The following is a 12,998-nucleotide window of genomic DNA, read 5'->3' as shown; positions in this document are numbered from 1 at the left end:
GCTCTTCTTCAGGAAAAGTTACCATGCTATTTTTCAAAAAGCTGCATTTTCAGGAAAGAGCTGATGGATGGGATGAGTTTTCTTGGCCATTGCCTCTGCTTAAGCTCCATACAGTGCTATTTCCACAATGGGAATTTGAGCTTCTATTTGTGTATTTAGATCCTGTCTTGCAAGAAAGTTCCTTTTTAGAGATGTCACCAAATAAACATTGTCTTGTAAGAAAGGTTCATCATGGTTCCACCACCTTAGGTGGTGACTTCTCTGTCAGGACCAGACTGGCAATGTTGCATATTCTCATCCCACATGACTCTGAGTATCAGGCTGAGGGTTGGGACAGGGTCACCTTAAACACTGCTAAGTCCATGCTTGGGAGCAATTTATTTTCATCCTAAGGGTTTGTTCAAACTATCTCCATCCTGGGACCTACAGTACTGCAGCCAAATACTTTTCCCCCTGGAGCAGCCCAGTGAACAGAAGCAGTGAGAGAAGGCTGCATGAGGTCCCTACCTACCTCATACAAAGCCACATTGGAGGTTTCATGGGTGGCAACTGTGCTTTTCAAGGAAGCGGAGCGGGTTACAGATTTCAGGCTTCTGCTCTTGACTGCTATGCTGTTTGCATCAGTCAGACTGTCCAAGGTCAGCCTCTGGAAGGCAAGGAAAGCAGGTGCTAGGCAGCTACCACCTTTGGGATGTAAACCTCCACTCCAGCTCTGCCTTGCAGCACAGATCTCTGGGTAAGGAAATCATGGGATCGTTCCCCAGCAGATCACTAGCTCTGGGTATGAGCCAGAATGGACCAGGAATGGTTCCAATGTATTTGAATGAAGACAGTTTATTTTAGAGGGTAAGATGGTTTATCTTTTTGGACATGCCCTGTGGTGCACCATCCAACCTCAAGAACAAGGAATAAGCCCTGGCACCTAGAAGAAACACAATCAAGGCTACAATTTTGCATCATCATAAAAGCTCTGACATCTAATCTGAGACTCAAAAGCACTCAGCATATGGGAAATTTTCCAATATGCAGGGGAAAATGACATGAAGAAGTAAAAAGACCTTCCAGAGCTTCATGAGTATGAAAATACCACACAGCAAATCTGTTCTAGAGTATTCCAGCAGATTCCTTTCACGAGTAGAAGGACTCACCTTTCTGTGTAGCTCTGGCTTGATGAAGATGAGATCATCCAAGGTCAGTATTATCTTGTTTGGACCCCTGAAAAGCTGGTTGTTCAAGATACTCTGCCTGCAAGAGTTGCAGAGTCATGGTTATCAATTTTAGGTACCGTATTGGGTCTGACCACAGTAAAGTTCACAGCCCTTACAGTGCTGTGCTTTGCATCGGTAGCTGAAAGGGTGTTGATAACAGACCAGTGTTTTGGCTTCTGCCAAGCAGCAGTGTCCTTTTGGCATTCTGTCCCCTCACCAAAGGGGATGGGAGTGGGAAAGATCCTGGGAAGGGACACAACCAGGCCAGCTGACCCAAATTATCCAAAAGGATATTCCATAGTGTATGATGTCAGCTCAGAGATATATGCTAAGGGAGAGAGGAGGAAGTTGTGGCATCCCTGAGTTTTCGATGTTTGCCTTCTGGAGGAACAGGTATGCCTGCTAAAGCCTTGCTTCACAAGAAGTGTCTGAACATCACTGCTGATGGGGAGTAGAGACTGATTTTTGTCCTCTTTAGTTCTTGCACGTGCAGATCTCCACTTATTTCTTTCTTTTTGCTGTAATAGAACTGCCTTACCTCACCCTGCTTGTCATTCTCCATCTTATTCTATCCCCTGTCCCAGTGGGAAAGGGAGTGATAGGGTGACTGAGTGGGCACCTGGCAGCCAGCTAGGGTCAACCCACTACAGGTAGGTAGCCAGTTTACACCTCCTCTGCATCCCCCACATCTGGCTCCCCTGCAGTACCAGACCCTGCCTGCAGTGCTGCATCCAGCTCTGGGGAGCTGAATGATTTACAGCCCTGACTTAGGAAGGTCATGGACCTGTTGGAGCAGGTCCAGAGAAGGCCACGAAGATGATCAGGAGCTGGAGCACCTGTGCTATGGAGACAGGCTGAGGGAGCTGGGGCTATTCAGCCTGGAGAAGAGAAGGCTTTGGGGATTCCTTAGAGCACCTTCCAGTGCCTAAAGAGAGGAGTGACAATAGAGCTGGAGAGGGACTTTTGATGGGCATAGAGTGACAGGGAAAATGGCTTCCAGCTGAAAGAATACAGTTTAAATTTGGTATTAGGAAGCAATTATTTTCTTTGAAGGTGCTGAGGCACTGGTACAGATCACCCAGAGAAGCTGTGGAAGCTTCAAAGCTGTGGAAGTGTTCAAAGCCAGGTTGTATGGGGCTCTGAGCAGCCTGGTGTAGCTGAAGGTGTCCTTGCCCATGGCAGAGTGGTTGGAACTGGATGATTTTTAAGGTCTAAAATGGTGTGGGAGTTGGGGTAGGCATTGGTAAAAGCACTGGACAAATCACAATGCCTTGGCTTGGACTGAAATCCCAAGTAATGAATTACTCGTTTCAACACGGATAGCAACAAATGTTATCATCTCAAAGGGTCTTATCACAAATAGCCAACTGGATTTAATCTGTTTACAAACATTACTTGGATGCATATGAAAGGCATATTTTGTTTTGATTTTATTTGTCGTATCCCAAATCTTTCTCCATTAGGAGACAAAACCAAGTTCTATTAGTCCAGCTGGTCTGGTCATGAGCAAACCACATTTAGGCACATCAGCCTTTCTTAGGGACTGAAGCTCAACTATGTTTAATTTATAAGAGCTGCTTGGACAGCAGAACTTGGACACAAGTTACTGTCTAAACAAGCTGTCTGAGTGTCTATATCGTAGCATGGTGCGTTATGAAGCACAGAGCAAGAGATGTGTCCTTGTAATGGTCACAGGTTTGTACAGAGGGAAAAGCCACAGGGGATGAGCAGTACGGCACATTGTTTCAATAGACATCAGCGTTTAACACTGAGCACAAAGCAGCAGTATCTATTAGACAGTCAAAAACTCCTCAACCAGGAGCAGAAAAGGGAAGGGAAAGCTTCCCCATTGCCCTCAGCGTCACCTCTTTTGCTTGAGGAGCTTTGTTAACACTACAGCAGATGACTGGTCTGCACTCTCCTAAGTGTTTCCCTGATGAGGTGGACAATAGGATGACTTTTACTAACACTACTCTAGAAGGACACCACCACATAAAACAACTCCAAATCACCACAATTCACTTTTCCTCTCCATGTGTCATTCTGGACCTTTTAGAACAGCACAAACATCTCCTTGAAGCTGAGAGGAAGCCTTGGCCACATAACCACAGGCTTTACTTGGCTTTACTTTACTTGGACATTTTATAATCTTTCTCTAAACACACTGTCCCAAGCCACCCAACTCATCTTCATGAAAAATACCATCGCTTTTGTACCTTTCACAAGTCCATCTGAAAAACCTTACTTGATAAATCACATCCTCTCACTAAGCAGGGAGGAAAGCATCCCTCTGCCAAAAGTTAAGCAGAGAGAGTGGAGTGACTCATTTAAGGTCATGCAGCAGATCCCTGACAGAGCTAAGACCAGAGCTCCCACATTTCAAGTCAGACCATGCTGTGGTTTAAATTTAGTTCCAGACATGCCCCTTCCTAATATAAATCATTGTCTGAGTCATGCTGGACTTTTCCTTCCCTTGCAGATGGCCATACATCTTTTCTCATGACCAAGCCTTCCCAAGCACAGCCTGGTGCTTGTGGAAGAGCTTACAAATAGAATAGGCAGAAAGATTGTCTTTTATTTACTTAATTGTAGAGGATGGTAGCCAGGGAACAGAGCGGGGTTTCAAAGTGTGGGTGGATGGAGGCAACCTCATCAGTGTCTGCAGTTCTATCAGAAGCAGCTGTGTGCTGAAAGTGGAGGAGCTGTTTGGGGTGCTGCTTTCTGGGTGGCCTTATATCTGGGTTTGGAGGGATGACTCAGGAGTGGAGACAAAACACGTCTGGGAATTATTTGAGAGGCAAAGCTGGTTGTTCCTGAAACAATCTAGGAGCTCTGCTCTGCTGAACTTATTGCTGCTCAGTAAATATGCCTTCTAATTTCAGTCTATTTTCACTCTAAATTTGGTCATGTTCACATTAGTAATTCATAGACTGCTCCAGGGCTACAGTGACCTTGCCAAGAGCAATCCATAGCTCTCGGACCAACCAATCCATCTGGCACATTTCTACCTTGGATTTAGAGCTGGGACACAGATGTGACATGCAATTCTGGGAAATTATTCCTTACCCAGAAGACTACTGCTTTTACTCCAAATATCTCATGCCCAGACAAATATAATGGGAATGACCAGGGAGCTGAACCCTAGTTCAAAACAGTGAATTAACCAAATTGGTAATAAAGATGTATCCTAAATATTTGCTCCAAATTCTCTCCAAAGGTATTTTCTTTCTCTTTAGTACATGGAGAAAATACAGAGGGTCAGCCTCACATGTTTCATGGGAAACATGATTATATTAAGAACAGAAATCCAGGCAAGACTGATCTGGAGTAAGAAAAATACTTGGTTTCAACCCTCATGTTCTCATAACAGATTCCTGTCTTTGGTTTATATGTCATTCTTTGCACTTCCACATTCCTAATGCTTCAGAAACATCCAGCAACACACTTCTGGAGCAGGGGAAGGGTGAGAGGAGCCTTTCCCCTCAGGAGGAAGGAGCAGCAGAGGCAATCTGGGATGAACTGACTGCAGTCCCCATTCCCTGGCCGCATTGCCACTGGTGGGGAGGAATTAGAGAACCTAGGAGCAAGGTAAGCCTAGGAAGAAGGGAGAGATGGGAAGAAGGTGTTTTTAAGATTTTATTTCTTATTATCTTACTCTGATTTGATTGGCAATAAATTTAGTTTCCCCACATCAAGTCCATGTTGGCTGTTGTGTAATTGGTGAATGACCTCTTCCTGACTCCTCTTGACCCATGAGACCTCTGCTGTATTTTCTCTCCCCTGCCCAGCTGAGGAAGGGAGAGATAGAATGGCTTTGGTGGATGCCTGGCATGCTGCCTGGGCCAACACACCACAAATGTGAGGAGATATGTGGCTGGAGAGCCAAGAGCAAAATCAGACCTTCTGTGTGTGCACAGTCTAAACTGCTGGCTAAAGCACAAGCCTCACATAGAAGCTAAAAGTGGCACCAACTCAAATGTGTGCTGCAATTCTCACCTGATAAGAGAAGCCAGGCCCACAGCACACAACACCAGGACAAATAACAGCATTACTCCCAGCAAAATGACTGCAGGCTCAATCCCTGTGCAAAGATGGGAAAAGAATCAGTGAATTAGAAAATAATTTTGATTTAGGCAATAATATTAAAAACATCAATATCAGGCCATTGGATTACAAAGTCAAATATTCAGCTAGGAGAATTCCAGAAGACAATTTTAATGCAATGTTCATTTATGAATACACAAATACTTACTAACTTGGTGTACATAAGGCTTCAGCTATGCTAATTATTTATTTCCATGCACTTTTTTTTCCTAAACCAGACTTAGAGCCCTGTATCAGTGGAAAAATAATTTAAATTCAAGTAAATAAATAGACTCACAGGGAAGTATTAAGTTTTAGAGGAAGCTTCTGCAAAGTTCATAACTTTTTAACACTTGTCCCTTTTATCTTCAGGAACTGAAATGCTGAAAAAATCTTTATCATGTGGTACTAAAGCAGTGGCCAGGGTGAGTCACTGGCCCATCTGGGCTTTTTCATTCTCTGCTGCAGATTTCTAATGTTGAAAAGAGAAGAAAAGGAGGAGCAGCAGAAGGTTGATGTTCTCCTCAACACATCCATCAGCATAAAGTACTGGAGACAGATACTTTGCTGATGAGTGTGTTTACTGGAGAGCTAAGGGAAGCTGAAATGACTGCATAAGCTAAATTCCACTGGGAACTGTTTGCTATGTCTGTCTCTTCTGCTTCCTAATTTTTCTGTTCTATTCTGTTTGTATCCAGAGATCTATAAACACAAGCAAACATGGTGAAATTTGGGTTGACCAAAGGTTTACAACTCTGTGTCACACTGGCGCCTATCTGCAAGCACTGTGATCTAGAGCTTTCCAGTGAAAGCTGAAGGCATTTTTGAAAATTGGTATTTGTTTCAGGAAAAGACAGAGCATTTTAGCTGAAATGTCACTGCTTCAGTCTAGGGCCCCAGGCCCTGGCTGTCCTCACACATTCACAGGAAGAGATTGTCCATGGGAGCTGTGGCTGCCCCATCCCTGGCAGTGCTCAAAATCAGGCTCCATGGGACTTGAAGCAAGATGGTCTTGTGTGAGATTGGAATAGATGGCCTTGAAAGGTCCTTCCCAACCCATACCATACTTCACAACTAACCAGAAGTGAAAGTAAGCTAATTATGAGCTTTTGGGAAAGAGCAAACTTACAGCATGCTTGAGGGAATGTATGAGATTGAGTTAGAGTCATTAGGAGATGCTTTAAGGGAATTGTGGTAGTACGTGAAACTTCTTACAGAATCTTTAGGGAAAAGGGCAAACACAGGTGAAGGGGGAGATAGAATGGGACAGGAATGCTCAAGTATGTGAGAGGATGGGGATTCTGGTCACATGTAACCATGTTGTGTATTTTTTTCCAAGCAAACCCTGCACTTGATCGGTGCAGTCATTCTCACATTTTTAACCCCATCAACATTTTTTTCCTGGGTGACTGTGTTCTCTGACTGTGGATGTTATTTACAGACTTAACATCAGCCTAACTAACAGGGAAGGTAAGTCCTGGAGCCTGCAACCCATGAGAGACCACAAGTCTGGAGTCAGCTCCTGCACAGACAGAAGGGTTTGAGGGATGGCTACGGGGGAATTTAGGTTTGGACCATCTGCCAGAGGATGCATTTGTGAGCCTACAGGAGCTGAGGCTGTGAGATCTGGTAACAAGCTTGGGGCCTAATTATGAGGTGCATAGAGGCAGCACCAGGCCATTTCTGATGTCCACATCCCAGCAGTTCTGGCTGTGGGTAGTGGTGCCTGTAAAGACATAACTCTCCTGTTTGTGTTACTCTGCCAAGGACTGGCCGTGTCTGCAGTGTGTGGGTGTGTGTGTGTTTGTGTGCTGGGAACACCAGCTCAGCCCTGATCCTGCTGAACCTGGAGCCAGGAAGCACAGCAGCCTCACAACTTCACACCCAACACCCCTCCAAGCCTAACTTCAAAAAAAAAGCTAGAGTGAGGCTTGTATTTAATTCTAGCCATAAAGTTCAGTCTCTGAAATTCTGGCAACCATAATAAATTACTGTCCAATTGACAGATGCCTAGAGCTTTATGCTTTTGTTAAGGTATGAACATAAAATCTGTTTTCACTAAAAATCAGTGGGACTTTTCCATATACTGCAATGGGATGCTAAATTGCTACATTGTTCCTAGGGGCAGTGCAAAATTAGATATATGATAGTATTATACTTATCTCTTCTATTGCTTGTCAGTTGTTATAAAATCAGTACATATCTAGTTTTCATAGAGTGACACTGATTAATGTGTCAGCTCAGTTATGGCTAAGCCAAGAATGGTTTTCTCAGCTACTGAATGAAATATTCCATAGAAGTGGTTCATTTAATCTCTTTTAGTCATATCCTGGAGCAATAGGTGTAAATGTTTAGTATTATGAGTGAATATGTCAAGAGGAGGTTAAGCACCCTACCCTGAGATTTTGACTTTCCTGTGAACTTTAAAACTGCACCACAGTTGCCTCAAATTATAAACAATAGGTAAACCCAATGCCCAGTCTGACAAACCTAGGAAGCAACACAGATATCTCTGCCCCCAGGCCTTTGATTAATACCTCTGTTATCTATAATAACTCAAATTATTTTGAGTAATGATTATCATTTTTTCTTGATGAGGTGATCTCTGATGGTCCTTCACTCCTCATTGCTACCTGGATAAAGAAGCAGGGGTTAACAGGCAGGATGCTGAGAGCATCTGCTCTTGTGCAGCTCTCTTAGGTTGTCTTCAAGGCAAATCCTCTTAGTGTCCTGTCCTCCAGAGGGACAGAGACACAGTGCTGGGTGGAACCTCTGATATATAATGGTAACTATTAATATTGGCAGGTGCTGAGTATTAGACCCTTTCAAGCACTTACTGTCCCAGGAGAGTGGGGGGATTAATGGCACTGGAATTGCTGAAATGATTGTGTAGGTGTGATGTTCAGTGGTGGGCCCGGCAGTGGTAGATTAAGGGCTCGATGATCCTAGATGATCCTACTGTCTTTTCCAACCGTAATGATTCTGTAATTCTGTGTCCTAACAAACAATAAGAGAGTATTGTGGATCAGTGGTGTCACCTCTGCACAGGATTCCCATTACAAACAGCCTGATGACTGGGTGTTTTTACACTAGATTCTTGAATTTAGACTCTTCTGGTTGAGGAGTTATAATTCAAAGGGGTAACCACTTGCAGGGAGAGAAAAGATGAAAGAAATGAGAACCATGGACTCGATGCCATTTCATCCTATTTTTGGTTCTTTTTTTTCTTTCTTACCTTCAGTGCAGAGAACATCTGGATCAAACCAACAGCTGGAGTCTGGTTTGGGTGGAACTTCATTGGGGAAGTGGATGGACTGGCCTAGGGACAACACAGAGCCTGAAGACATGTCCAGCAGGTGGGTTGGGAGAAGCTGGTTCCCGTGACCATCTGTGTCCAGTATCACATAATTGTTCAGCCCCTTCCCACAGCTGTCTGTCTCTACCTGGTGACTAAATCCAGGGAAGCTGAAGTTTTTTGTGTGCACAGCTATGTTTGCTCCTGAGGCTCTGACTCCTTTCCTCCGTGCACTGTCCATAGCCATTGCCATGAAGTAAATGGCATCATAGATTGTTCCAAAGAGTGGAGAAACCTAAAAAATACAGGAGAAATTGAGGCTAAACTGCCCCTAACCTTCAGTTTGAGACTGGTGGCAACAATATTTTCCCCCTGGCTAGGTGGTGAACTTAAATACTGAGACATCAGAACATTAAGGCTCACAGAGTAATGGATTTGAAGAATCTTAGGCTGAAAATAGACCCAATGTATGCATGACCTAACTTGAATATTCATCTTTTCTTACAGTGGATTCCCAAATGCCATTTCAAAATATTTTTAAAACTACACAAAATTGCATTATGATGGGAAAAGCCAAGATTCCGAGCCTGATGTGTGGCTGAAATTTATCACAAATTTTTCCTGCCTCAAAACATGACTCTAAAATATCTTCTACAAATAGAAGATAAAGTCATAGGCTCCATACCAAGACAGGAAAAGTGTCATGCCCAAAGAATTGGTCTTCTCTGTCAGAATATTACTTATCCCAAAGATGCAAAAATCCCACAGCAGAGCCACAGCAAACTTGTTCTGTGGGATAACAGAGCCTTTTCTGTTTGCATTGCTCCCTTCACACCAGACTTTAATACAAATGGTGACTTTTGCAATCACGTGGTCATTCACAGCTGCTAGGTGAAGAGAGATTATAGCCACACACCTGTGAGAAAAATGAGGAGTGCTCTTGGGAGCCACAGAACCTGACATTTGTGGGATTAATTGACCAGATGTAGGTATCTGCAATGAAGAACCTGTCACTCAATACAGTTAACCTGGGTTCTCATTAAAGTGAAGGGAAAGAAATTAATGCTTTCAAGACATGATTCATCTCCTTCTAAAGCAGATCCGTGCAGATCTGATAAATTATGCCTTAAAAGCACTTGTAATTTTTTGAAATGTTGTAGGTAGATTTGAAGAATAGCTCAGATGAATCCAGTATCTCTTCACCAGTATAAGATCATCCAATACTTGTAAATGTCCTCAAGGTAAAAACTGATTTGGTTTTTAATAGGCTGACAGTGACTAGATAATTGTGCTGACAAATAGTGCTAGGAAGAATGCAACAGCAATGGTCTTAAATATTTCCCTCTAGAAGCATCCAGTATTTCTTGAGCCTGTCTCATCTCCTCAAATTCTCAGTCATATGGACATCTTGTTTTGATTCCCTACAGACTCCATGGACTTCGCCCACCTTGAGAGATACCTCTTCAATTCAAGTCCATTGCAGGTAGCACATAGAAAACCAAACCTGAAAACCTCAGACACAGCCCCTTTCTCTTGAATTCCCATCATGGTCTTACAGTTGAACCAAGTAAGTTATATTGCCCGACATCTGGGAAAAGTGATCTTTCCAGCTGAGTGTAGACCACATTCAAACTTCTCTGTCTTTTTCTCAAAATGAAAGTATGCAGGCTGGATTGACTCTTTCCTGTACTTTTTCTGTAACTATGGCTTATGTTTCCTACTGTCAGGTCCCAGAAAAGCCCAAGAGAAAGAATATTTACCTGTGTGGCTTCCAAATCCATGATTATTTCACCGCTTTCTTTAGCTTCCCTGAAAGCATCATAGAAAGTCCTTTCTCCAGACTCCAGTGTGATGGTCAGCACAGCATCATAAGCTTCCCGGAGCTTGCTGTCATTATCAAAGACACTGAATGAGTTGTTTCGGTAGGGAAGACTGTACAGCAAAGTGTCATATGGAACAAAGATGTATCTTCCATCTGCTAGTCCCATTTCCAGAGCTTTTGTGAGTAAGGCGGCCTGTTCCTGCCCTCCGATGAGAACAGAATGCATGCACAGGAGTATAACTGGAACACAAGGAGAGCAGAGAGAGTTAGTATTCTCTTTGGGATTTTTAACACAAAATAGCTCTTCCCTCCCTCAGTAAAAGAGCTGTCTGAACCACTCTATCAGGTCAGATTCTGATGTTATGTGCTGAGGAAACTGAGAGTCACACCCATTTTGTTCAACCTCTAGAGGTCTGTCACACCTAATAAAGAAGGTTGTGAGTTTTACCATCTCTGCAGCTGTAAAGAAGGAATAGAGAGAAGTTTTACAGAAGTGGGGTGCAGGTCAAGATGATGGGCAGTTGTGGTCATTGTTGCCATTGACCAAGACCTGAGCTTTCTCTCTGTGTGCCCTGAGCTGACAGATACCTCACAGTGGTTAGCAGTGCCCAACCTCCACACGCTCACCCTACCACCAAATATACAGATTTTATGTTGGACACTGCATTGTGTTTAAATATCTGGTCCATGCTTGACTGTTCCAAAGTCTGTGCCTTTTCCCGCAAAATGTCATGGGACCATGGTGGGGAGATCTGAAATATAGGACACAGCATCAAAGCCAGATTTTTGATATTGATATTACACAGTACAAATTACCATTAATATAAAACCTTCCTATTAACTCCTCTTTACACAAGCCAAGCACAGAGAACCATTTACGAAATATTATTTTTTTCAGACAAGCTGGACCCAATTTCTCAGGTTGCAGTAGACTATTTTGATCTATCTTCAACACATACAAAATACCCAGCATTCTTTCATGTGAAGCCATGAGATCAGAGATAAGATATTGCTTGACTTAAATCACTTTAAGTTTTCATTCTCTAAAGTATGTCCATTGGTAACAATGTAGTCCTCCCCTGGGGGAACAAAAAAAAAATAAAATTAAAAAAAAGGAATGAGACTCAAAGCACTTACTTTTAATGTTATTAACTTCTTTAATCTTGTTCCAGGTGTCTTCAATGCCTTTTTCTCCCTTATGCACTGATGTAACGATGCCTACAGGTAGGCCGTGGTTCCTGAGCACGGTTGCTGACTCCTTGGCTGTGTACATCCAAATATCCTCACTGGATGCAATGATGCCAACATGAGCCCACTTAAAATATTTCATTATTGTAAGCAAAATTTGGGTTGGAGAGGGCAGAGTTCTTGCAAATGCATTGTGGTGGATGGTGTAATCCAGCTTATAATTGATGCACATCCACGAGAAGATAGCTTTATTCCAGTTTTCCCCTAAATGTGCAGCCACCTCACAGAAGCCAGGGTTTAGAGGGCCTATAAAAGCTGAGGAAAGCTTTCCAAAGTCAACAAATCTAAGCAGAGCTCTTGGTGTCTCACATTCTTCTTGCAGGATCACATAGTCCAGCCGGTGGCCAAGATCTAGTGAAGGGTCTCTGCTTATTCGTCCCACAGCTAACCTGGCAGCCACATGGGGAAAGGCTTTGGAAAAGAAGGGGTCACAGTTCCAGGGTCCAAGCACTCCAATCTTAAAGACAGAGCAATGTGCTGGAGAACAAAGTAGGATTATTCCAAAGAGCAGCCGCCAGAGAACCTGGAAAAATGTCTTGAATGAATTTCCAGTGTTGAAGTGATGCACGCTGATGTGTCTTGACAGCACCCAGAAGAAGCTCTTAGGACACCACAGGAGAAATGACATTGTTTTCCAGGTGGGTAGATCTGCACCAAGTTCTTCAGGAAGCCAGGAAGAGCGTTACCAGGTGCTGGAAGGAAAGGAGATTACTTTTGCCTTTCACCACAGGTATTTGTTCCGTGCATGTAGGTACAGCTGAATCAGCCCAAGCTTCACAACAGCTCTAAGGGCACAAGTCCTTGAAGAGCCAAAGCCACACACAAACACGTGGACATGCACCACAAAAGCCACTTCACCATGCAGAAAAGTGTCCAAACAGTGGCAGACATGCCATAACCCTTAAATTCACATTTACATAAACATTTTAATATGCATTGCAATATATGCTGAAACCTGGCAGTGAAGAATGAGTCTGCTTTGTTTGCAGTAGCGAGCACAACCTATACACAGAAGCACTGTGCTTCTGGTTCCTAGGAAATATAGTTTCAAAGTCCTGCCAACAAACACCCATATAAGTAAATTAAAATGTGAAGTGCACTAGGCCATCAACTTCCCTCAAAAATCCTCAGTGGGTTGTGAATATGAATCAGAGTCCATACAAAGACAAAACACAGACAAAACACACACACATATACATACTTAGGGATTTGTATGTATGTGCATACAATTTTTAAACTTTTGGGAAAAAATTTTCAAGGACAACTAAGAGTCTCTTAAATCTGGCAAATTGAAAGGTGGATAAACAGATAATCAGAAAACGAGGGAAAAGGAGGATTATGA

At 43.1% G+C, this 12,998-nt stretch overlaps 1 protein-coding gene across 1 annotated transcript in view; it reads right to left on the bottom strand.

The window, feature by feature from the left end:
• GUCY2F (guanylate cyclase 2F, retinal) overlaps positions 1–12,288 on the bottom strand; it is a 38,023-nt gene extending 25,735 nt beyond the window's left edge. Inside the window, exons 1-6 of the mRNA XM_086882392.1 lie at positions 11,546–12,288; positions 10,347–10,648; positions 8,527–8,881; positions 5,205–5,289; positions 1,149–1,245; positions 512–646 (exon numbers count right to left, since the gene is read on the bottom strand). Of these exons, the coding sequence (XP_086738518.1) occupies positions 512–646; positions 1,149–1,245; positions 5,205–5,289; positions 8,527–8,881; positions 10,347–10,648; positions 11,546–12,284 (1,713 nt within the window). The 5' untranslated portion in view covers positions 12,285–12,288. The remainder of the gene's footprint in view (positions 1–511; positions 647–1,148; positions 1,246–5,204; positions 5,290–8,526; positions 8,882–10,346; positions 10,649–11,545) is intronic.
• Between the last annotated feature and the right edge of the window lie 710 nt (positions 12,289–12,998).

This window comes from Cyanistes caeruleus, chromosome 3, assembly GCF_971803275.1.
Source record: "Cyanistes caeruleus chromosome 3, bCyaCae1.hap1.1, whole genome shotgun sequence".
NCBI classification, from domain to species: Eukaryota; Metazoa; Chordata; class Aves; order Passeriformes; family Paridae; genus Cyanistes; species Cyanistes caeruleus.
The sequence above is the reverse complement of the archived record's forward strand: the minus strand, read 5'-3'. Positions and strand labels throughout refer to the sequence as shown.